Raw genomic sequence first — 22408 nt, 5'->3', positions numbered from 1 at the left:
CACTTTATCTGATATGTTTTCTTACTTGGTTCAAGCAGCTCTGTGACTGAGGAGTTAACTTAGAAAATAAAAAATATACATATTTTTCTATGCATTGAGTGCTCGCTGCAACAAGGAGGACATCTTATTTTAAATGATCATCTGTTGCAAAGTATTTTTTTTCAACAGGCACAACCTGACTTCTTATGAAACTTTTCTTTTTCACAAACCTTTTATGTAAACCCTTCACTTCATAACAGGTCACAAGCCTACTCTCACACTGACAGTTTATTTCATAAGTGATCAATGGTGCACTTATCTCATGAGATCCCATCTGTTGTTTATTCAGTCGCTCCAGTATTGGGTCCGTTATTCTTTAGTGCCCAATAAGTTTGGTGGTCCAATTTCATTGCTGCCACTTTATAAAAGACAAATGAATTATATTTTTTTATCTCAATAATAGAAAATGGAATTGTCAACAAACACATCCACATCCGCCATCACACTCTGTCCTACTCATACATATATATGAGAATGCTGTATATGTTTCATATACTGTATGATAAATATATATATATATATATATATATATATATATATATATATATATATATATATATATATATATATATATATATATATATATGTCATGCTTTCTCTGTCCTTTTCTCTGTGTTCCCTCCTCCCTTTCTCCTTCCTAACCAAAATGCTTTCTCTCAACCATCCCTCTGCTTTCTTGGGACAGAAGGCGCTACTATGAGACCTATGTTAGGTATGTTGCTTTTCTAGGTTTGGCTCCAGCAGAATGTCTCAACAGCAAAAGAAGGAATTTTATATGTTTATTTGATTATGTTTGACTTGGTGAATGGTTGCATCCTTGTTTAGTCAGTGTAATGTATATGTTGGCCAGTCATTTGTCTGGTTGTCATCTGTCTCCGCAGTTGTGTCAATGCTTTGATATAGAAATAACATAAACGCTAGCGGCCAGCATATCGCTGAGCAGGCCTGCTTCATGCATGTGTAAAAGTGACATGTTTGCTTTGCACAAGCACCCAGATGCTCAAAAACAAGGTGTATGAGAATGTTTTAAAAACCACACTACTACTCATCGCTGGTTCTGTCCAAGAAACTGGAAAGTCCTACACTTAGTTCAAGATCTGTGTTTTAATTGACCCCATGAAGGACCTCAGAGTGGATGTAATGTTGACAGAGTGATGCTCTTCAGCTCAAAACTTCTGCCTGCTGTCTTGGTTTGGATGTGGTTAGTATTTATAAGAGTGATCGCCGGTTGCATCGCTGTCCCCTGGAGACTTGAGTCTGCATGGCAGTGCATGGCCATATTCCAGCTACGTTACTGAACAGCTGCCGCGTGCTTGCTGTGACTCCTGTGCCCTCACCTTTCATCAGGTCCCACGGAGTAGATGGACACCACCCCACCATCCGCAGGGAGGAGGAGTTTGAGGAAGACCGCCTTTCTGGGGAATATTACAGTGGGGAGGAGTTTTATGAAGACGACAGTATGCTGTCAGGAGACAGGTATGACTCTTTCTGACGTGTTACAGTTGTACCTCAGAATAGGAAACATGTACAGAATCTATCAAATAATATTATAAAGAATCACTCAATGGTTTCTCTAGAGTTTTAAGATAATGTGTGCAAAAATATTGCCGGCCGTCATGCTGTTATTTCTGTATGTTGACAGGTGTCAGAACAGTGACACGGAGTACGAGACTCCCAAAGGTTACCATCACCCTGACAATTACTATGACGATGACGAGCAGCCTCTCTACCGCGACTCACGGCGGTCACCAAAGAGACGGTTGCTTCCTGCCACGCCTCAAGGTATCTTGACCGCATGCATCCTGCAGCATGAGCATGTTTACCTTATACATATCTATAAACTATGTTTTTATTTTAAATAAACTAAAAACACCAAAAATATCTCGCCACATTATATGCGTCATGACAGAATAAAAGACACAATGTAGGACACAGCATTGCTTGTAACACTCACATATATAATTATATATAAAATATTAATTATCATTCCCGGAATAGATCTAATTAAATGCACTACATATAGAATCAAATATTGTGAAATATCTACATAGCTAAGATAATTGATCATATTAGACTGTAAAAATGAATTTGCCTGGTACTCAGGTTGCTTTGATGGTTTTTGTACAATGCCCAGCATCACTGTTCTGTGATGTTGTCAAGATGAATGATGTCACATTCATTTATCTTATTCAAAGAAAACTACAGGTTGCAGGCTGACTTTAAAACCAACTGTAGACTATGTTACATATGCAACGCAGTTTAAAAGAAGTCATAAAACTTGTTTGTTATTAAAGAGTCACTCTACTAAATGCATTCATACCGATACCTTTTATACCCACTGTATGATTTACTCACCTGGTTTCATATTCCTTAAGCGTCCGCATGCTGTCAAAGCTTCCTGCATGAGGTCACTCACTGGTTCACTCCCGACTCACTCAGGTCACAGAAGGCCATCCTTCAACTTTGAGTGTCTGCGCAGACAAAGTAGCCAGGACGAGCTTCCACATCAGCGTACTGCTCTACCACTGCACCTTATGCAGCACCAGGTAACACCAGCTGCTCATGTCTCGTGTGTTTGCTCACTTACATTGTTTTGATCACTGTGTCACATCTTTGACGTGTTTGGAATTCATTTATTATTTATCTCAGTCTCTAAATTAAATTATATAAAACATGCATTTGTTGAAGCAAGATAAATCATGCACACATCCTTCTGGAGTTAGTGGTACAATGTGCCTGTTGTGTGGCTGAGTATAGTCGGTTTCATGTGTCTCTCCTGATCCAACAGGTTATGGCTGTAGCAGGCCTGGACTCCAGCAGAGCCCACCGCCTCTCCCCAACCCGCTCCACCCGCTCCTGGGCCACTCCTCCTGCCACACCGGCCAGTAAAGACCAGTCACCGTATTACACCCCTCTCATCCGCGTGGACCACCCACACAGGGAGAGTGCTGCTAGCAGCCAAGTGTCTGTGCGCAAGAGCTCCTGGTACACAGATGACCCGGAGTTCTCCCAGAGGATGTACTCACCTGTCCACCTGCAGGTGCCACCTGAATACCACAACCAGTACCACCAGAAGAGAGGCAGTGCCACCAGCCTTGTGGAAGCGGTGAGTTTTAGGCTTGATGGGGTTGTATGGAGGAGGAGAGGTGTGTGTGACCTAAAATATTTGATCTCACAGGCACAGATTTATGCTGCTGTCACAACGAAACGTGACAAGCCAGATAAATAAAACAATTAACATATTGTTTCTCTCATTCTGTCGAGCAGGTTTTGATATCAGAAGGCCTTGGGAGATATGCCCAGGATCCAAAGTTTGTCGCTGCCACAAAGCATGAGATAGCAGATGCATGTGAGATGACGATAGATGAGATGGAGAGTGCCGCCAGCCACCTGCTGAACGGAGGGATGGCCCCGAGCGTCAACGGGGTCAACGTGTTCCCCATGCTGACTCCAAGGGACTATGAACTGCAGGACACTGCAGCCAGCTACAGCGACGAGGAGCCAGAGACAGAACCGAGAGCTTCTTATGAGGAGGACCTGGCAGACGAGATGATCTGTATCACGACTTTATAGCAGTGGCTGGATCTAACAAAAATCTGCAACTCAGAACCTTGTCGGACTAAAATCAGTGAAGATATATTAAAAAAAATGCATCTGTTGGCTCTGACCAAAAGAAGTGCCTTTTACATTGAAGAGAAAAGGCATATAGAAGAGAGACACATTAGTACCGTTCATTTAATTGTTCTCATAACACAGAGCCAGATACCATCCCTGCTGAGCACAGAGGGACTGACTACACCCTCCTGTCAAAGGCCTTGAGCTGGATGTGACATACAGGTTCAGCCTGCAGCCAATCAGACGAGTTTCTATTGATGCCAGTGAAAAATGGACCAATTGGCAAAGGTTTGAGATACTCTCTAGGGCGGGTCTCTATCGGTGATGACAATCAGATGTACGATGTCATTACCTCGGTCACTTTATTAAGGTTTGGCATATCATGCAAGTTTTCAATGCAAGCATAGAAAGGCATATCTCTTCCCGTAGTTGTTAGTATGAGTTGATCTTTGTTGTTATTGCAGCCCATTTAATGATTGCTACAGCCGAGTCAAAAAGTGAAGAGCACCAGTAGAGTTGTACCAGATTATGCAGGAAATAACTGTCCTACTTATAGCATCATTCAACTTGAGATATGTACTTTTGAAGCGACAAAAGCATTTGTGATAAATGCACTAGCAGGCAGGTTATTTTAAATCCTTGAATATCCTGATTAATATTTCATAGCTGATATGCTGTAAATTGTATTATATAACAAAAGAAACTTTGTAAAGAGATATTCTATATTTTGTAATTATGTATAATTTACAAGATCAGCAATATGGACCCTTGTATCTCTTGATATGCTATAAAAGCAGACTTGCATTAGTTTATTTGGTAGGTTCTAATATTTATTTGCCTTTTTTTGCTAATATGCACCCTTTATTTTGCATATGAAAACAGCATTTTTAAGAGGTTTTACTTGTGTGACATCACTACTGCACAAGATATGCAAATTACTTTGATTTCTTAGCTTAGGAGTACATGTGTTACTTCATTAAACCAACACCAGTTGCATAAGGTTAAGCCCCCTTTAAAGCAGCATTTTATGAATCCAGCACTGAAATGTTATATAGATGTGGTGAACACATTTGTTTGCATATTTTGTGCAGGGCATGCACTGGAATTAAAAATGCGTAGTGCATTAACAATGCTGCTTTTTCAGTTGGTTTCAGAGTCAAACCTAGGTTTCGTCAGCCCCCACAGAAATGCCTTTTTGCTGCTGAAAGAACGAAAAATTATAGATGGTAATAACAGGGATAAATCCATATTTCTCATAGCTTGTGCTGGGGTTTTCCATGACATGCTCTTTGTTGATGGTGTAATTCCATTAATCCTTTGTACTGAATCTTGGCAATCACATCTTAGCCTTCATGTAGTGTGCGAGTCCTCGCAGCCTGTGGTGGTAGGAGACGCACGCACACATCCAAAGGTCAGAAACAGTCCCACGTGTGTTGTAGGTGGAAGGACAGAGGGTGTCCTGGTGTCAGGATGCTGGAGAGAGGCTAAGCAATACTAACCCCTCGCCCCTTTCTCTCTCAGCCGGCCTGGTTCCTGCGTTCAGTACAGTATACCTCGTCGTCAGGCAACAGTAACAACATATCATTGTCTCAACTTACCTGTCTGTCACAGTGTCCCGCAGTGGAGTGTTTGCTTAGATAGGATTGAACCTTTGTGTTTTTCCCCTCATCAGATGTGTTCATGAGAAAACTCACCCTGGATGCATACAAAGGAGCAACTGAACAAAAGACAACTAAATATCTTTAGGTTTTTATCAATTTCCATTTATTGATATATTACAATACGGTTACTGGAATAAATTAACAGAAATGGGCTTTTTCAGGCATTACCTTGGAGAGTTTGAACTAGCACCAAGGATATATAGGGTTAATGTGTCGTTCATGAGTGTTTGATTTGTAGGCGAGTGCGGACTGTACTCAACCGAATACTGTCATGAAAATGTAGGTTTTCCATTTTGTGTGCACATTGAAAGGGCTCTTTGAATTGTTTGTGAGTGAAAAAAAAAATGTGTTCTAGTCCTTTTGTTGATGACTGTCATAAAAAAGGACCAATGCACATAACAGGCACATTGTACTATTCGTAGCAATTACAGTACTGATGAACTGAAGATATGCATTATTTTGTAAACACTTTTAAAAGTTGTGTTAAACTAAAGATGAAAAGAACTTACTTTTACCTCATGTCAGGGATTCCTGAAAAAAAGAAAATAATGATTTGGTTCAGTCTATACCAATGGTATTTAAATATTAGCACATAGCTGTTTGTCTTTGCACAAGTAACTGTATAGTGCTTTTGTTTCTCCTTTTTCTAAACAGATTTGTGTATTAAGGTGAGACATTTTTGTACTTTTTGTGGATGTGTGTATGGTTTAGTGGAATCTATATTTGTCATTTACACCTCACCTTACAATGCTGGGAATGAAAGAGTATTACAAAAAATATTTTCAAGGTGCAATGTTTCTCTGTTCGCAGGTAGAGAAAAAATAAAATGGTAAAGTACCAGTTTACAGAGAAACACATATTGATTTGAACGTTTCTATTAGTTTTCTTCATATTGTTATGATTATAATTACTATTACAACTATTAATGTTCTGAAAGCTGTATTAAAATAGACGATAATGTAAAATATGTTTAAAAAGAAAATGTAAAAAAAAAGTATGGAAAGACCCATGGTAATGTTCTCTACTTGAAAGTCTTGATATTTGCTCCTTAATGTTTTTATTCAGTAAACATAATTTATCTTAGTAGCAAATGCTTTACTATGACCTTCTGGGTTTTTTATCGATACATATTTTGTATTTTTCATTTAATTTTGGCCTTGACTTTATTTGAATCAATACTGATATTTTATTTTCTATTGATCATCATTGAATAAACTTATGCTGAATTACTGTTGTGGTTCATTTGTATTCTGCCCTTTTAGAGACACTGGTCACTACAGCAAGTCTGTACCATGGAAATTAAAGAGATAGATAGATAGATAGATAGATAGATGGATAGATAGATAGATAGATAGATAGATAGATAGATAGATAGATAGATAGATAGATAGATAGATAGATAGATAGATAGATAGATAGATAGATAGATAGATGGATAGATAGGTGGATGGATGGATGGATGGATGGATGGATGGATGGATGGATGGATGGATGGATGGATGGATGGATGGATAGATGGATGGATGGATGGATGGATAGATGGATAGATTGATGGATAGATGGATAGATAATTACTTTATTGATCCCCGAAGGCAAATTCAGGGTCCGAGTAGCTCAAGAATCACACAACATAATATATACATGCACACACTATTAAAAAAGACTGTTCAAAGAAAAATTAAAAAAGAAAAAGAGATCCTCATATCACTTATAAAATCACAAATATTCACCGTTTTTAAACACCTAAACATGCAACAGATGTATATACATTTCAAGCAGGAGACACTTTGCTGGTGGCAATCTCCACAGTCGTTGCTGCCTCTGAGGCCTCGTCGTCCTCCAGGGGCTCTTTCCCACACAGCAGGAAGGGCACTGCGTACTTACGAAACTGTAGAAAGCAAAATGAGCCACAGCGTAAAAGGTTTTACTCAGACAAAAAATACTGTCTCTACTTTAATTTATTGACATTCAGTTGCCAGTTTAAGGTGTATCATTGTGCACATGAAATACATCAAAATCATATATGTTGTATGTGCTATTTAATAATATTTTTTAATATATTATTCAAATACATAAATTGTTGAATAAACTACAACTTAAAAGATTAAAAATGTTTTCTTTAACTCACCCTTTTTAGATTTTATAAGCAGTGTATAAAGTGTTTATTAATGGTTCAACAATTATGACTGTAAAGTTCATTAATAAACAAATTAATATTTCTTTATACCTGCTTATAACTACATCATAGTGTGTTATACACCATTTATTAAAAGTAAAAAGTGTTTAGAAGATATTGCAATTGTTCAGGAGACTCAAAATACTTTCGTAATAATAGAGAAACGTATTAGCAATTTTTTTGTTAGTCATGAAAAAATAAGAATACGGGAATTCCATTAAAAAATAGATTATAGTATGGGAGAATTAAAGAGGTGTTATTGGATAAACATGTGTTATGTCTTATATCCTACAACTAGTCATACTGTCCATCAATACCACTAGATGGTGCTGATTCACAGCAAGCTTTTCCTACATGTTAAATCCTGTTGTTATTTCTATGCAGTGCTCTATTACTTGTTTGTTGAGGTAGATGTAGATGACGGGATTGAACACAGTGCTGCTCTTGGCCAGATAAACAGGCACTGTGCCCACCAACGGGTGAACCTCCACATCCGGGTTGTACACCACCAGCATGGCCAGGCTGGCGTAGGGCAACCAGCTGATCAGGAACGTCAGGACCATCAGAACCACCATAGATGCCACCTTCATCTCTCCTTTAGCTACTGCACCGTCTGCCAGACAGGCCATCTTTGACACCTGTAACACAGGATATTGTTTTAAATAGTCGAGGCCACTGGTGTATTCACACGACTCGTACCATTGCTGCACATCGCGATACAACATGATGAATCGTGGATGTAAAACATGCTTTAATTATAGTAAAATGTCAGGGTTCTGCCACCCTGTAAGGTCTGCAACAAAACATGTTTTTCTTTTTGTGTGTCACTTTTCTCTTTCTTTTTTATGTGTGTCACTTTTCTCTTTCTTTTTTTGAGGAATCAAAAGTCGGATTTTATTTTATTTTTTTTATTTTTTAAATTGTATTAATTGACATCTAATTTGAGGGGCAGCTGGTGTTGGGAATTGCAGGTTTTTCCAATAATGTAAGTTACTACAGATGTCAGATACATTTATTGGATACAAAAGTTTTATTGCACCTTAAATTTTAATTAAGTACAGTACGTGTATGTTTTTACAGAAGATACTTTCCACCAGTGCTTGTGACAAATTCACATTTATAAATGCTCACCTGGTGTAATGTCCACATAAGCTTTCCGTAGGATGCCAAGATAAGGGCAAAGGGAACTGCAAAGCACACAGCAAAGTAAGCCAGGATGTAGGAGACGTTTTGAGGGTCCCTGTTGTGCCAGTCAGGGGCGCAGGACGTCCCGACGCCCTCTAGCTCATACCTGCCCCAGCCAAACAGGGGAGGTAAGTTCCAAGTGAGGGACCACAACCAGGATAAAGCAATTCCTCCGAATGCATGCTTTTTCTGGAAAACGATCTGTCCCAACGGCTTACACACGACAAACATCCTCTCCACTGCGATCAGAGCCACTGTACAGAGAGATGTAATGCCTGCGAAAAGCAAGGGCAGGCAAAGTTAGGGAGACACGTGGGAGAAGCAGGGAAGTGCCTGCTATCTGAAACATATGAGTAAATATGGTCCTATGGTTAAATGAAAATGATGCCAACACAGTGATGAAATGTGTCATCCTTTTAAATGTTTGTTGAACTAAAATGTCCTTTTACAGGGGAAAGAATATGCATGACACCTATACTGTGCTGCTCTTTACACTCACCAAACAAGGCCACTGAAAAGCCCTCCATCACACAGCCGGTTCTTCCCAGGGAGAAGTACCCCTGGGCGTTGTTGACCACAGATAGCACCCCTCCGGTCATGGCTGTGCCCAGGTCCGCCACAGCCATGTTCACCAGAGCGAAGTTGAGTGGCTGCCTCAGCTGCTTGTGCATGAGGGACACAATGATCACCGTAGAGTTGAGTATGATGGCCGGACCGGTAAAAATGGCCATAATGATAGAGAGGATGATGAAGCCAGTGCGTGACAGAGCGGGTTCCCCATATGGACCCACATAGGAGGACGCATTTAAGAAATAAACTGATGGTTGCATGGACGCAACGCTTTAAAAGAGTGGTCAGGAATAGTCCCAGAGTCTCCGGGTGTACAATCGCTCACTACTGGAGTGTGACAGCTGAGATAGCTAAGCATAAGTCCTCCCAGATCTGGATTTAACAAAGAGTAATTCCTCCAAATGATGATCCTTGATCCCTCACCTTTTACTTGATTGTAAAGTCACTGAAATAGCCTCCTCGCCAGGATCAGTCCTCTGAGCAAGTGCAAAAAAATAAATGCTCAGAGTAGTCTGTAAATTCAGTAAATATTGATTAGGGCTGATAATCTCTTTCTTGTTCTCTCTCTCTCTCTCTCTCTCTCTCTCTCTCTCTCTCTCTCTTTCTCTCTCTCTTTCTCTCCATTTTTTGTCTTTGGTCGCCTTTGCTTTCCTTATAAACCCGGGGTCAGAGAAAGTTTAATCGACGGTCAGGTCAACTTATTTATAACATATGTAACAAGATATGTTTACCGAACGGCTTTACAAAATCATTCAAGAACATTACAAAAAAAAGGTAAACAATCTTGTTTCCATTTAAATAAAAGGGATCATGTAGTTTTGTGATCTGCCATTGTGGACAAGCTGCCGGTGAGAGACTTCCAAATGAAGAGAGTTACAGTCATCAAACTCAAAAAGATGAGAAAAGGTAGAACGTTTATGAAAACACATTTTTTTTTAACAATAATCCTCCTCCTTTGAAATGTTTTTGTATTTAACCCAAATGTGGAAAATGACTATCAAATTAATTGATTTAGACCTGCCGTCCAAACAACAATATTTATGAATTGACACTTGGATGTACTTTGGTGGACACTTGCTTAATTCCTACTGAAGCATGTAAATTATTTTAATTAAATAGACATAAGTAGAAGAAGCCCCGACATAGTGTCTTTGTCAGATTTAAAGTTTAAAAGTTTGTTTTATTAAATCAGTATGTGGGAAAGATTTACTTGCTCGTATAGCTTGGGTCTTAAAATGTCATCGTGATGTACCACACAGCCAACGAGAGATTATAATGATAGAAACATCAAACCCATTCACCTCATACAGCTGACATTAGACCAACATGGTTAGGTCTAAAGATGACTGACTCATCTGCTAAACAACAATGTAAACAAAATATAAAAGCTATTCTATTGATGCATCTCTGGATCGTTCACTTTCATTTCAGAGTTCACTTTCATTTTTGTCTGACAGACAATGTTGTTGTTCTGGAATGTCAAGGTTCCATTCCGGAATGTCAGCTAAAGAACAAGTCTGTGTTCCTGCAGTGAGCATTTAATCCCATAAGCTCTTAATTGTGTCCACAATGGAGAATAGACTCACTGCTCTGTGCGATGAATACATTTCTAATAAGCATGTTATCAAACACTGAGTCAAAGTGATGTTGAGTTAGACATAAGTATCAAGGCATTAAAGCTTGCAAGATGACAATGGCTCTGTACACGAGTAAGACCAGTAAACAACATATGGAACATTAAGAGGAGATGTAATCTTTCTGCAGGAACACTTCACTTCAGGATGAGAATAAGTTGACAGTTGTAGGTGGTCTGAAATAAATTATCCCGTGGCCTCTGAAGACCTGAGGTGAGGTTAAGCCTCAAGACTGAACATGACAGGTGTCCGATGTTTAACCCTCTAAGAGGTTTACATCCACTCAAGTCAAGACAGAGATTACAACTGTTTGGGTTGAGAGTTCAACAGCAGTCTGGCACCTATTATAAAGATGTATGTCTTGATATAAAGCTTTTCCCCTGTATATTTTCTCAACTTACAGAAAACTGCATCGTGATTATTGAATTCAAATTGTTTTGTCAAATTTCTATTTCTAAGGTTGAAGATTAACTTACATCGAGTCAACCTGGATAACTCCTCAAAGAGCTATAAATGAAGTGATGCATGACAACAGACCGATCTGAGCAAACTATTCTGATCCGAGCAAAATACTGTTTTGATTAAGGATTAAGTCTCGAAGCTTTATTTACAGTGTATTTATATGAAAAAAGTGAAAAACTTAAAATATAACTCTTTGTACATTCCTCCTTGATATTTATGAAGCTAGTCTCCCTCCAATCAAAAATGTGTTGAATGACATGTTTAAGCTCCACAGAGCAGATACATCTGATCTGAGTGGAAGACGTGTACAGCAGGACTTTGTGACATCACAACTAGCTTGGAAGCCAATCATGACCAAGACTGCAAATTTACGCAAGCTCATGCAGAAACCTGAAAAGCATGCAGTGTGAATGTCGTTTTGAATGAGGTAGGATATCTTGTCCAGTACTTCAACTTTTAAAATGAAAAGCAGTATTTTTTTCTTCAAGTCATCCTTAAGATAATTAAAGTGTGTTAGAAGCTGCTGCTGGAACCCATTTGAATGCAGTAATGAAAAAAAAATCAAGTTGAAAATGTGTTTGTATCCTGATGCTTTAAGGATGCTGAGACCCAGAAGAAGGTAACACATTCCTTGCTCAAGGACACTACAGCATGAGTACCAGTCGTGTCTTAATACTGGTGCATGGACTTTCGTCAATATATTGCACAGAGAACTGCCTATATTTGTTGTCGATAGTTCATTAAAGCATTCAGGGAGGCTGTGTTGTGAGAGAGACTGGATGATAGTGTCCGTCATCCAACATGCAGGAACCTTATCGGCACGTCCAGACAGTACAGGCTCCTCACAACTTTGATGTACGATGCAATTACCAAACTAATAAAAGCTTCAAGTGGAAACACGGTTCCTGTGGTGGTGGAGGTGGTGGTGCATCAACCCGCCTGCTGCATTGACATCATTATCGCTTCCTAATCAGCATTTAGAGGAGACGATGAGAACACCGTCCAGTCTTATTTTATTCAGTAAGGACTGATGACACTGAGTGAAACTTCAAAGCCTACTTCATAAGCTCTACGAGTTGTTTCTTCAGTCGTGCTAACTCACTGCACCTCTACGGTCTCTTTACCTGAATATGCTCTGTGGTCCGCTGTGACGTCATTGATGAATCATTAGACTTCAGTATTCACAGACAAATACACAACGTTAACAGCTTAAATTTTTATTGACTTCTTCTCCACTGGTGCAAGTAACTGAGTACATTTACTCAAGTGCTGTACTCACCATTTTGAGGTATTTTACAGAACTTGAGTATTTTCATTGTTTAGCCTTTTAAAAACCACAGGATCCTAATATGGATCCTTCTTGTATTTTTTGCAAATACAACATATACATCACAAGAAAATATATAGATGTTATACATCAAATTAAACACCAAAGCCTTTGCTACAAGAATCAGTTAGCTATTTAAAAAAAATTCAAACAGAAAGAAAGATAATCATAAAAGTATGAATAAAAAAAAGCCCAAAATCAGCACGTTTCCAACCCTTAGCTTGGTGCTATCAGAAAAAAACTGATGTCCAGAAGCAAGACAATTCCACACAGATTCCAGACATGCCTTCAAAATCATTTGACGCCAAAGAACCATGGAGATATGAGCCAACGAGCACAGAAACATGAATACTGCTTACCTTTGCTTCACAGTTTAATAATTGTTCATTTATGTGCTTGTTTTATTTTAAAGGGAAAATATAGGTTGTTTTATGAATTAAAAAATAAATTTAAAAAATCAGAATTTTTTTAATTTCTTTTTTCATAATTCATTAAAAAAAACTCCAAATTCATTTTTAAAAAATGATGTATTTGGATGTATTGATCGTCATAAGTAATCTAAAAGTGTAATATATAGTTTGGTACATGATACAATTCAAATGGTACATAAGCCCCAAATGTGCCCAAATGTGACCAAATGTGAGCCCTCACCTGACTTTTTTCTGTACTAAATCCTCTCTAATTTTGTTCTGCTTCACTTTATCAAAGTAAAACAATGCAAAAATTATGTTAAAGCTTAGAGCTAGGATTTGGGAGAAGTTTAGAGCTTGCAAATGCATCATTTCAAGGTACAAATCATGATAAAAGTGCTTTTTTTCTAGGCGGACCTGAAAACTTTACATTACACACTGTGTGTCATCTTCATTTACTCTTACCCAGTAACACATAGACTGATATTTACAAATCTAAGCAAAATTCAACATTATACTTGTTTTTTAACACCAAGATTATTCAAATAGCTCTGGTGGTTGCAGAGACACACCCATTTTAGTTTGGGTATGTCATTTTCAAGCAGAAGCCTAAAAAAGGGTCGGGGTTTATACCTCATCCTTCTAATACAAGTTAAATATTTGTATTTAAGAGTTAGAAGTGTTTTTCAGATTAAGAGTTTACATACATACAATTATAAAACATCCGTTTTCACAGATGAAATGGCACTTTGACCAACGACCAAATTAAAGTTGGCTGCATATTAACGCATTAATAACAAATCATGTTGGAACATGTTGTTACAAACACTTTTATAGTTTTTGGTGCAGGGCTTTTACATGAAATGTACTATCTTTATACCGTACTTTTACTAAGGTAAATTATTTGAATACTTCCACCAGTGTCTCTCTCATGTGGGTTGTATCAGACATGTTCATTATCTCAACTCAGTGTGCGCGTTGTTTTTCTCTCATGCTGCTGGCAGTGCGGAAGCCTCCAACAAACATCTGCAGTCTCATTATCGCCCAGAGAGCCATTTTATGTCCAGAATCTCCCCTTATTGTGTATACTGCTTTTTTAAACTTCCATATTCTTATTCATCTATAATATCATGCATAAGAAATAGCATTGCAGTAATGTCAAATCACACGCTTTCGAGGGTTTCTGTGTGTGCAGCGTGGAGATGGGAGACAATACAGTAGTTACATCGAGCGTGTACAGTATACTGCAGCGTCAGCGTTAAACGCTACAACTTCTGAGCAGTCGAGACGAGAAAAGTGCGTCGCAGAGAAGAACTAAAAATCACAGCGGTCGTCAACATTTTGTGATGCAATTAGAAAAATGTCGGTAGATCTGTGGCTGGAACACCTGCGAAACTGAGGAACCCCTCTCGACTCCAGGAATCAGGGTCGATGTTGCCTCCAGTCTTTGTTTCAAACATGCAGACGGAACGTTTCCAGGAATAAAAAGGTCCGTGATTCCTGCAGCACAGTTCCGACTGGGGGATTTCCCTTTTCAGAGAAAGGCGAAGGAGTAGACTATTCTCTCTCTCTCTCTCTCTCTCTCTCTCTCTCTCTCTCTCTCTCTCTCTCTCTCTCTCTCTCTCTCTCTCTCTCTGCCCCCCCCCCCCCCCCCCCCCGCCCCCGCCTCCATCAGATACAGTAGGGTACGTGCTGGCAGAGCCGTGGCTGGAGACGGTGCACCAGGGTCCAGTAAGGTGCTGGGACGGGATTTTTACTCGACAGATATTGTTTGACCGGAGCTGAAGATGTTTGGGAGCTGGAGCATCCTGTTCTCGGGCACGTGCAGCAGCAGCAGCAGCAGCAGCAGCAGCAGCAGCAGCAGCTTCCTTTTGCTTTGGATCCTCGTCGGCTTAAATGTGGTGGAGGTGGCGGGGTCCCAGCAAGGGATCCCTCTGTCAGTGTGAGTGAGAAGCAGCTCTGCAACTTTGTTTCACATGGAATTCACTCGACGTGTAGACAAGAAGTTCAGCATTTTTAAATCGCCTTTTTAATTTTAATAAATGTATGGAAGTTTTAACTGTTATGCCACAAGGAGAGGAATGTTTTTCCTCTAAATGCATCTGATTCGTTTGCCTAGAAATGACCACCTGGTGCAGTTTAGTTTAACCCTGTCTATATTGCTCTACACAAGCCGTATGCAGTCTAAACACTTATTGGTTGAGGAAGGATTTCAGCAAATAAGCCGTCTGAGTAAAAAAACAAATCACAGAACATGTAGAAATAAAACATGGAGCATGTTGATTAAACTTCTAACGAGGTCATAATTAATAGGTGTTACGTGGGCTCCACTGTGTTCGGCCAACACTTTCATGTCTCATAGACATAAGGAACATTTTTAGAGGCACCTTTCATTAAAGTAAGTTTTTTCTAAATGTATATTGATTCAAATTGATAAAGAGCAAGTCATTTTTTATAACTCTCACAAACTTGTCGAATGCCTTTAAATGGGTTCAATTGAAATCACAATTTTGCATTTGTTTACATCTCACACCAATAATGAACTGACGGTGAGTCACATTCTTCTCATCAGATGTATCAGTCAGATTGTGAGCTTTGTTAAATTACAATATATTTTACTCTGAGAACTTTTCTTTGCAGGATTTCCTATCGATGTTTCCTATTTCTTCCTAGAACAATGGAAACAACAAAATAAAAGTCTAAAATGTGAATGCATATTCAAAAAGTGAATCTCACCCTGGATAACATTCATGCCATGAGTTTGTATGTTTAAACTCTGACCACAAACTCAAAAGGGCTAGATTACACATCTTTAATAATATCCCACAAGACATGTTATGTCATTAACGGCACAGATCAGCAGTATCACTTCCAATTCAAAATATAGAAAATAGAGACTTTCTTTTCTGTTCTATTATATTTTTCTTGCAAAGTCTATGAAGGGTTGGTTAAGTTTAAAATCCACAATGTTACATAAACATTAGGATTCAGAAAACCAGTAGAAAACAGAACCTAACTGAAACCCTTTTATTTTCAAAGAAACAGTTTAGTAAAAGGTTATATTTCCAAATTCATCTGATCTGTTTCGATAATGGGCTCTGCAGATATTAGACAACTTACACTCCACATGGGCTTACTACATATCTATCATATTTTTAAAGCATGAACTTCATTAATGTAGTTTTCCTTCCCAATATACATTTTAAATATAATAGAAGCGCTAATAACTACTGTATAGATTATTAAAATGAAAGCAATCCTCTCTCAGGGGAGTGAAGGTCAGGGACACCGGCCATGACAATACTCTTCTGACTGATCATGTCAGAAGAAAAGCTCATTTATTAAATTCAATCCCTTACCTTTCTATGCATTTCATTTCACAATTGTATGCACATGTTTCTATAAAATATGGGAGACTTTTGGCTAAACTGTTATCTGCACTTTGTTCTAGTGTAAAGCTATGGGCTTCAGCATTTGGTGGAGAAATTAAATCCATCTCTGCAAAATATTCTGGATCCCAACTACTGCAAAAGGTATTCTTCTTTTTTTCCAATCTTGTGGACACAAATGCACTTTTCCTTTTGTCTGACGGTCGTTACATACATTGTGCGATGTAATCTAATGGCTGCAGAGACATTTTGGTGTCTCAGCTGAATGCTGATGCGTTGTTTTAAAGGAGACTCAGGTGTGTTTGGCAGGGACAGAGGTGTGTGTGCGTGTGAGTGTTTGCGCATATGTGTGTTTGTGCTCGACACGGCCCATTAACCACGGCTCAGATTCCTCTCTCATCTTTCCAGTTAAGTCTCTGGAGTCAAGAGTTTCAACCTCTGGATGTGAATGCGACAAGGAGACAAATTGAACAAGTGTGTGGTTGAGTTCGATAGTGGGTGAGGCGATGTTGATTTGATGAGTGAAATCAGCAGAGAATGAGCGATGACCCAGTGCAGAAGATTTCACTTTCTGACCACTTGATGGCAAAGGTGGGCTCTGTGTTGCAGGCCTCTGGTGTTCAGCACTCAGTTAGGTGCAGTGAATGTTCACCGTTTGCCAGCATGCTTACAGTGTGTTTTAAGTCTCCTTGACCGGTTAGATATAAAGATTTGTGAAAGATCACTAGCTGTAGAACATTTACATTCATGTCTTATGATTTTTTTTAAAGGCATTAAATCCTAATTAACCCTGATTTTAGCCTTACATTTATTCTTAATAAGTAAGGACATTTTCACTGAAAACCAGAGAAAAAGAAAATACGCAAAGACGGACTACACACAAAAAACATGAAGACTATAACGTTATTTTTACATTGAAGAAGCCCTACGTTTAGAAAAAGTACATCCTCTGTGAGAGTTGTCACTTATTTCAACAGACTATACAATACTTAGACCATGTGAAATATTCAAAACCAACATGTTGTGTTTTCATGGCTGCGTCATCAGACTTAGAATCAAAAGCAGAATCAGCTTTATTGGCCGTGTGTGTTTACACACATGGGTTTCACACAGCTCTCATTGTACATATACACATAGTATATACAATAAGCAAGATAAATATGAAAAAAAAACATTGAAGACAACAGAGACAACGGAGTAGTGCAGATGGAAGTGTCATCACATTAAAAGTAAATGTTCTGCAAATCTTGCGCCTTATTTCATACATGCTTGCCCCCCAAAAAGTATATTTTGGAATGGGATCTGCACTACAATTTTAAATATACGTAAGTGGGTTTAACAAAAGCTTAGCCACATCACAGGGTTACTATGGGTTGAGGAGGTTAAACCATAATGAAGCGTTATGTACCTGCACATCATGTGTCCATCATAAACAGTTGGTTACCTGCCCTTCAGGTTATAACCAAACTAAATAACAGCTTTATAGACTCAAACATCTGAGGTCTTTTTTCTGTCTCATCAGCAGATAAGTCTTCTTACCAGGCTGAAAATAATGCATGCTGGATTTAATCCAGTGTTTTGGAGAACACACAATACATTCACCCTGCAGTTAATAAATATGAACTGTAATTCAGCTGTTTTTGTGTTGACTTGAATTGTGATGTTGTTTGTGTTTGTGGTATAATGTTGCATTGTATTCAAAGGTGTTTTCAATTGTGTGTCAATTACATTTTACATATACAGTATGTAAGAACATCTTTTCATGCAAATCTTGAAAAGGCCAACATAACTGAGTCCACAACTCACTGACATGAGTTTATTCATCAGCGTTGTGTGGATGCCATGGTTACTAGTCATTAATAGCATCCATTTAATTAATTTACATCATAAAGTCTGGACATAATTTTTCTGCTTGGACACTGTGATTCTTGTGTCAATAACACCTCTTTACTTTCTGTAAGTTAAGTAAGAGTCCTCTTCATCCTTGTTAATCCTCTACACTCATGCTCACTATTTTAGGAGCTGTGGGCTATCACAGCGCCGCGCCCGGGGACCAACTCCAGTTCTGAGGCCGGTGCCTCGGCCAAAGGCAGCAGGATTAATCCAAAAAATGCTGCATGTCTTGGAGCGTGGGAGGAAGGCGGAGGAACCAGAGGAAGTCCACGCAAATATGGGGAGAGCTTTCAAACTGCGTATAGAAAGCGGCTCCTGGGTGCAGGACCTCTTTGCTCTGAGGTGACAGTTCCTTCATATGAAATATGATTTTAATCATGTCCTGGAACCGCTGTCCTTCCATTTCTTCCCAAACATTTAATTTTTGTCCAAAAACATTTTGTAACATGCTCTGCAGATTTGTTCCCTTGTATGTGTGTGTATGCAAGCACTTTGCTCATGTTCCTGCTCATGGAGGCATGTCTGGAGAGAGCTGTGCCGAGCAAGTCAGCACAAAGCAGTGAGCTGTGAGGGAAGTGACGGGTCGTTAGGGGCTGGTCATTAAGGCTGATCATTAGATGCTTTTATGGAGAATTACCCGATTCCACTAAGATTTCTGCAAAAGGGGGAAACACTAGGTCTCTTCCAGCTCCCGGCCTCACTCCAGCATTGGTCATTACTCTAATCAATAGTCATGATCAGTGCTTTTGATGGATGGAGCTTAACCTCCTCTTGATGACTTGAGGAGTGTGAGGCAGGAGCAAGGGGGCAAGGGGGGATTCTGGGTGCTGAGGCGAGGAGGACAGGCGTGAAATGAACTGTTCTGCTCCACTGCGAGTCCACACTCTTCCTTTCAGTAGGTAATTTGTCGCCTCATGTACTAGTGTGTGTGTGTGTGTGTGTGTGTGTGTGTGTGTGTGTGTGTGTGTGCATGTGTGTTTTTGTGTGCATCTTGTCCTCATGCTGTGTAATGTGTTTGAATGTGTGCTACGAAACTAACGTAGCATGTGTTTATTTTTAGATCTTGGAAGTGTGTGATGTAGCTGACTGGAGAGTGTGAGAGGATCAGGTTTTTGTTTTTATTCATCATGTGTGTGAGTGTGCGCCAGGTGTGGGATTATGTAATGTTATATTCCTCCGAGCTGTGGCGGGCTTTGTTCTGTATCACTGGAGGTCCTGTGCATCCAGCAGAATCAGCATTATGTGAGGTGTAGTTCATTACCCAGAATCGCCCGAGCTTGACACGTTATTATCTTTCTCCTGTGCTTTGACTCCATTTCAATTACCCTCTTACCATGCATAGCCTTCAGATCCAGCCCCCCACCCCTCCACGGCCACCCAACATGGCCATCTTCAGCCAATCAGAGAGAAAGAAGGAGCATGTGCAGCCAATGGCTGCGACGAGATAAAGACTATCAATCATTCTGTGTTGCAGGGGGGCTTTTATCAGCCGTTCATCTGAGAGTAGCTGCATGCAGCTTGTCAGCTAACATGTGAAAGCTTATAAGCCTTGTTTAACAATTCCCCACTTCTCTGGAGTGGGATGTAGGGAAACAATGGTGCTCTCAAATGTTGCAGAAGACACACAGAGAAAAGATGATTGTCTTTATGTTTTGTTTTTTTAATGTTCTTATTGAGTGGACATTTAAGTCACTGTTAATGAGTTCATGTGTTCATGTGAGCTCAATATGTTTGCAGTATGTATTCGTCGTCCCCTTTGGCCAATGCCACACTTCTGTTCCCCGCATATTTTCAGAAATATAAAGAACTTGAAAAGTCAGTCAGGGTGGAAGAAGTTGATGGTGTGAAACTGGTCAAAAACCTGGCTGTGAAGATGGAGGAAGTGTTCCGGAAAAAAGCAGAGGCCACCAGGGTAGGTACAATATTTAATATGTTGAGGGTAATGGGGGGGGGGGGGTCTGCAGCATTCAGTTCAGTACTTCTAAAGTGCTATTTGTTGGCCATGTGCTTTCGTCAAGGGGATATTTTTGAAATTAGGCGGAGTGTGCAATGTTTCTTTATTAAATGTGCAGATGGTCTTGTTTTTTTTTTTTTAAGTCAAACATAGACCCCTGCCCACAACAATAATCCAAATGTGTGTGTTGTCCCTAAATTGAGCAGATTAGTCACTTAGAAACTCAGCTGTTCAAAGACCAAATCTGTACTTAACAGTGGTGTAAAAGATCCATCTGAAATATGATCTTGTAATGTATTACAGTCCAGGTCTGAGTAGTTGTCAGCCTCACTGCAGCAGCCCCTCTGCGACCCCAGCACAGAGGAGTGTGTAACCATTTTAATGCTGCATCTTGCAGGGACTGCTGGGAAATGATAACGTTTATCTCCCCCTGCCTAATTCCACGTGCGCACAAATTCATGACAGTTCAGCCTATAAATTACACGTGTAGGAAAGCAATCAAATTAATGTAATAAACATGATTTGATTCCCTGAGATGCCTCAACATATTGTTTACTATGCGAAAACAACATGCACAAATTAGGCTTTTGTAAAAATAGAAAAATTAAAAAAAAAACTACACCAACACAGGAATCCTAATCCGGCGACGGTATCACTTTATTCCAAATAGAGAAGCACGTTTTAAAATGAGACAGTGACCTCAATAAAGGTCGGGTGTCAAAAAAAAAATGCACTGGCTTATGAAGAGAAACCTATATTCTCGAAATCAGAAATATTGATGTAATTGTGTTTTTTATATTTGCCAACTGCTGACGACATGAAATCTCACCACGAGGTCAATTGCATTTGGTCACCACAGCCTCGGTTGTGTTTGTATGAGCAGATATTTTGTCACATGTGACGGACGTTAATTACCTGCTTGGCTCCGAAGGCGAGAGTGACTGAAACGTTTAGGTGGCATTTCCCGGAAACACAGAGCCAAGCACATTTTCCAGAATCGAGTTATTGCAAAAGCTATATGGTGCTTTGGTACGACATGAAATCCAGCTCCAATCTTCCTCCATCAATCATTTTACAGCGGCACTGCCCAGTAGTGCCCTATATTTTATGCACATGTTTTGCCCTTAAATATTAGAAGGATTTCCAAGGACGGAGAAACCGCTCTGGCAACATATTATTAACACAGAAGCTGGACATGGATTCCATCCAAAGATTAATCTAAAGCTTGGCAATGCTCCTCGATCATGTTCCTCTCCAATGAGACGACATTTGTTGTGATTTGAATATAATAAGGTGACGGAGCAGTGACTTATGGAGGCCTTTGGTACGTTTGTGAAAGTTTTAAAGAATAGTTACATAATTTCCGAATTTAAATATGCATGTTTTACATAGGAATTTGATCGTTTACATATATTTTAAACGTGCATGTTGTCGTGTATCCGCTCTAACGGAGTGTCTTCCTCTCAGCGGCTGGTGGAGGCAGCAGAAGAAGCGCACCATGAGCACGAGGATAACCCGGACCTGCAGGTGAAGTTTGTCTCGGACAAAAGGAAAGAAAAAAGGGAACAAGATTGTTAAAAATGTGATCTGTCGTTCTTTAAGACCAGGCTGAACTATTTTAGCTGCATGGGCTGGGGAGGAGCGTCTGCAAGGTGAGAGAAGGGTAATAGGCCCTAAAAGTCTTTAATTGCGTTGGCTTCGTCCTTCACACTCATGTCCTGTCAGCGGGTTGATACATAATGCTTCTTTGATAAGCAGTGACGCACATATTGAAGGCCACGCTGTCATAACTCACGATGACTGTTTATAAGTGGAGCTCAAAAACATGTGCGGCTGCAGCATCTTTAGGTTCAGTACAATCATGCAGTATTGGAGATCGTTTGCTATGATATGTATATATATATATATATATATATATATATATATATATATATATATATATATATATATATATATATATATATATATATATATATATATATATATATATATATATATATATATATATATATATATATGTGTGTGTGTGTGTGTGTGTGTGTGTGTGTGTGTGTGTGTGTGTGTGTGTTGCATGCAGAAATCAAAGGCTGTCG

General features: G+C 39.3%; 3 protein-coding genes across 13 annotated transcripts in view; 2 read left to right on the top strand and 1 right to left on the bottom strand.

Annotated features, from left to right (window-relative positions):
- The window catches only part of cacna1da (calcium channel, voltage-dependent, L type, alpha 1D subunit, a), a 56077-nt gene extending 49532 nt beyond the window's left edge, over positions 1–6545 (top strand). For 9 of the 11 annotated variants that reach the window (XM_068593822.1, XM_068593818.1, XM_068593828.1 and 6 more), the window contains 6 exons: positions 725–751; positions 1387–1515; positions 1682–1821; positions 2479–2585; positions 2828–3145; positions 3307–6545. In XM_068593822.1, coding sequence (XP_068449923.1) covers positions 725–751; positions 1387–1515; positions 1682–1821; positions 2479–2585; positions 2828–3145; positions 3307–3612 — 1027 coding nt within the window. In that variant the 3' untranslated portion in view covers positions 3613–6545. The remainder of the gene's footprint in view (positions 1–724; positions 752–1386; positions 1516–1681; positions 1822–2478; positions 2586–2827; positions 3146–3306) is intronic. The other 2 variants (XM_068593819.1, XM_068593821.1) reach the window with 2 other exon arrangements.
- Positions 6546–7086: 541 nt separating this feature from the next.
- LOC137796642 (parapinopsin-like) lies at positions 7087–9506 on the bottom strand. The gene is made up of 4 exons (XM_068594682.1): positions 9176–9506; positions 8623–8951; positions 7887–8129; positions 7087–7203 (listed from the first exon to the last, which is right to left on the bottom strand). Exons 1-4 carry the CDS (start codon positions 9504–9506, stop codon positions 7087–7089), a joined length of 1020 nt encoding a protein of 339 aa, XP_068450783.1.
- Positions 9507–14439: 4933 nt separating this feature from the next.
- The window catches only part of cacna2d3 (calcium channel, voltage dependent, alpha2/delta subunit 3), a 29522-nt gene continuing 21553 nt past the window's right edge, over positions 14440–22408 (top strand). The window contains exons 1-5 of the mRNA XM_068593721.1: positions 14440–14445; positions 14908–15021; positions 18488–18703; positions 20157–20273; positions 21783–21842. Of these exons, the coding sequence (XP_068449822.1) occupies positions 14440–14445; positions 14908–15021; positions 18488–18703; positions 20157–20273; positions 21783–21842 (513 nt within the window). The remainder of the gene's footprint in view (positions 14446–14907; positions 15022–18487; positions 18704–20156; positions 20274–21782; positions 21843–22408) is intronic.

Source organism: Clinocottus analis, unplaced genomic scaffold (genome assembly GCF_023055335.1).
Source record: "Clinocottus analis isolate CAN_PGR_092001 unplaced genomic scaffold, fCliAna1.0.p SCAF_3, whole genome shotgun sequence".
Classification (NCBI taxonomy): domain Eukaryota; kingdom Metazoa; phylum Chordata; class Actinopteri; order Perciformes; family Cottidae; genus Clinocottus; species Clinocottus analis.
This window is presented reverse-complemented; position numbering and strand designations above follow the sequence as displayed.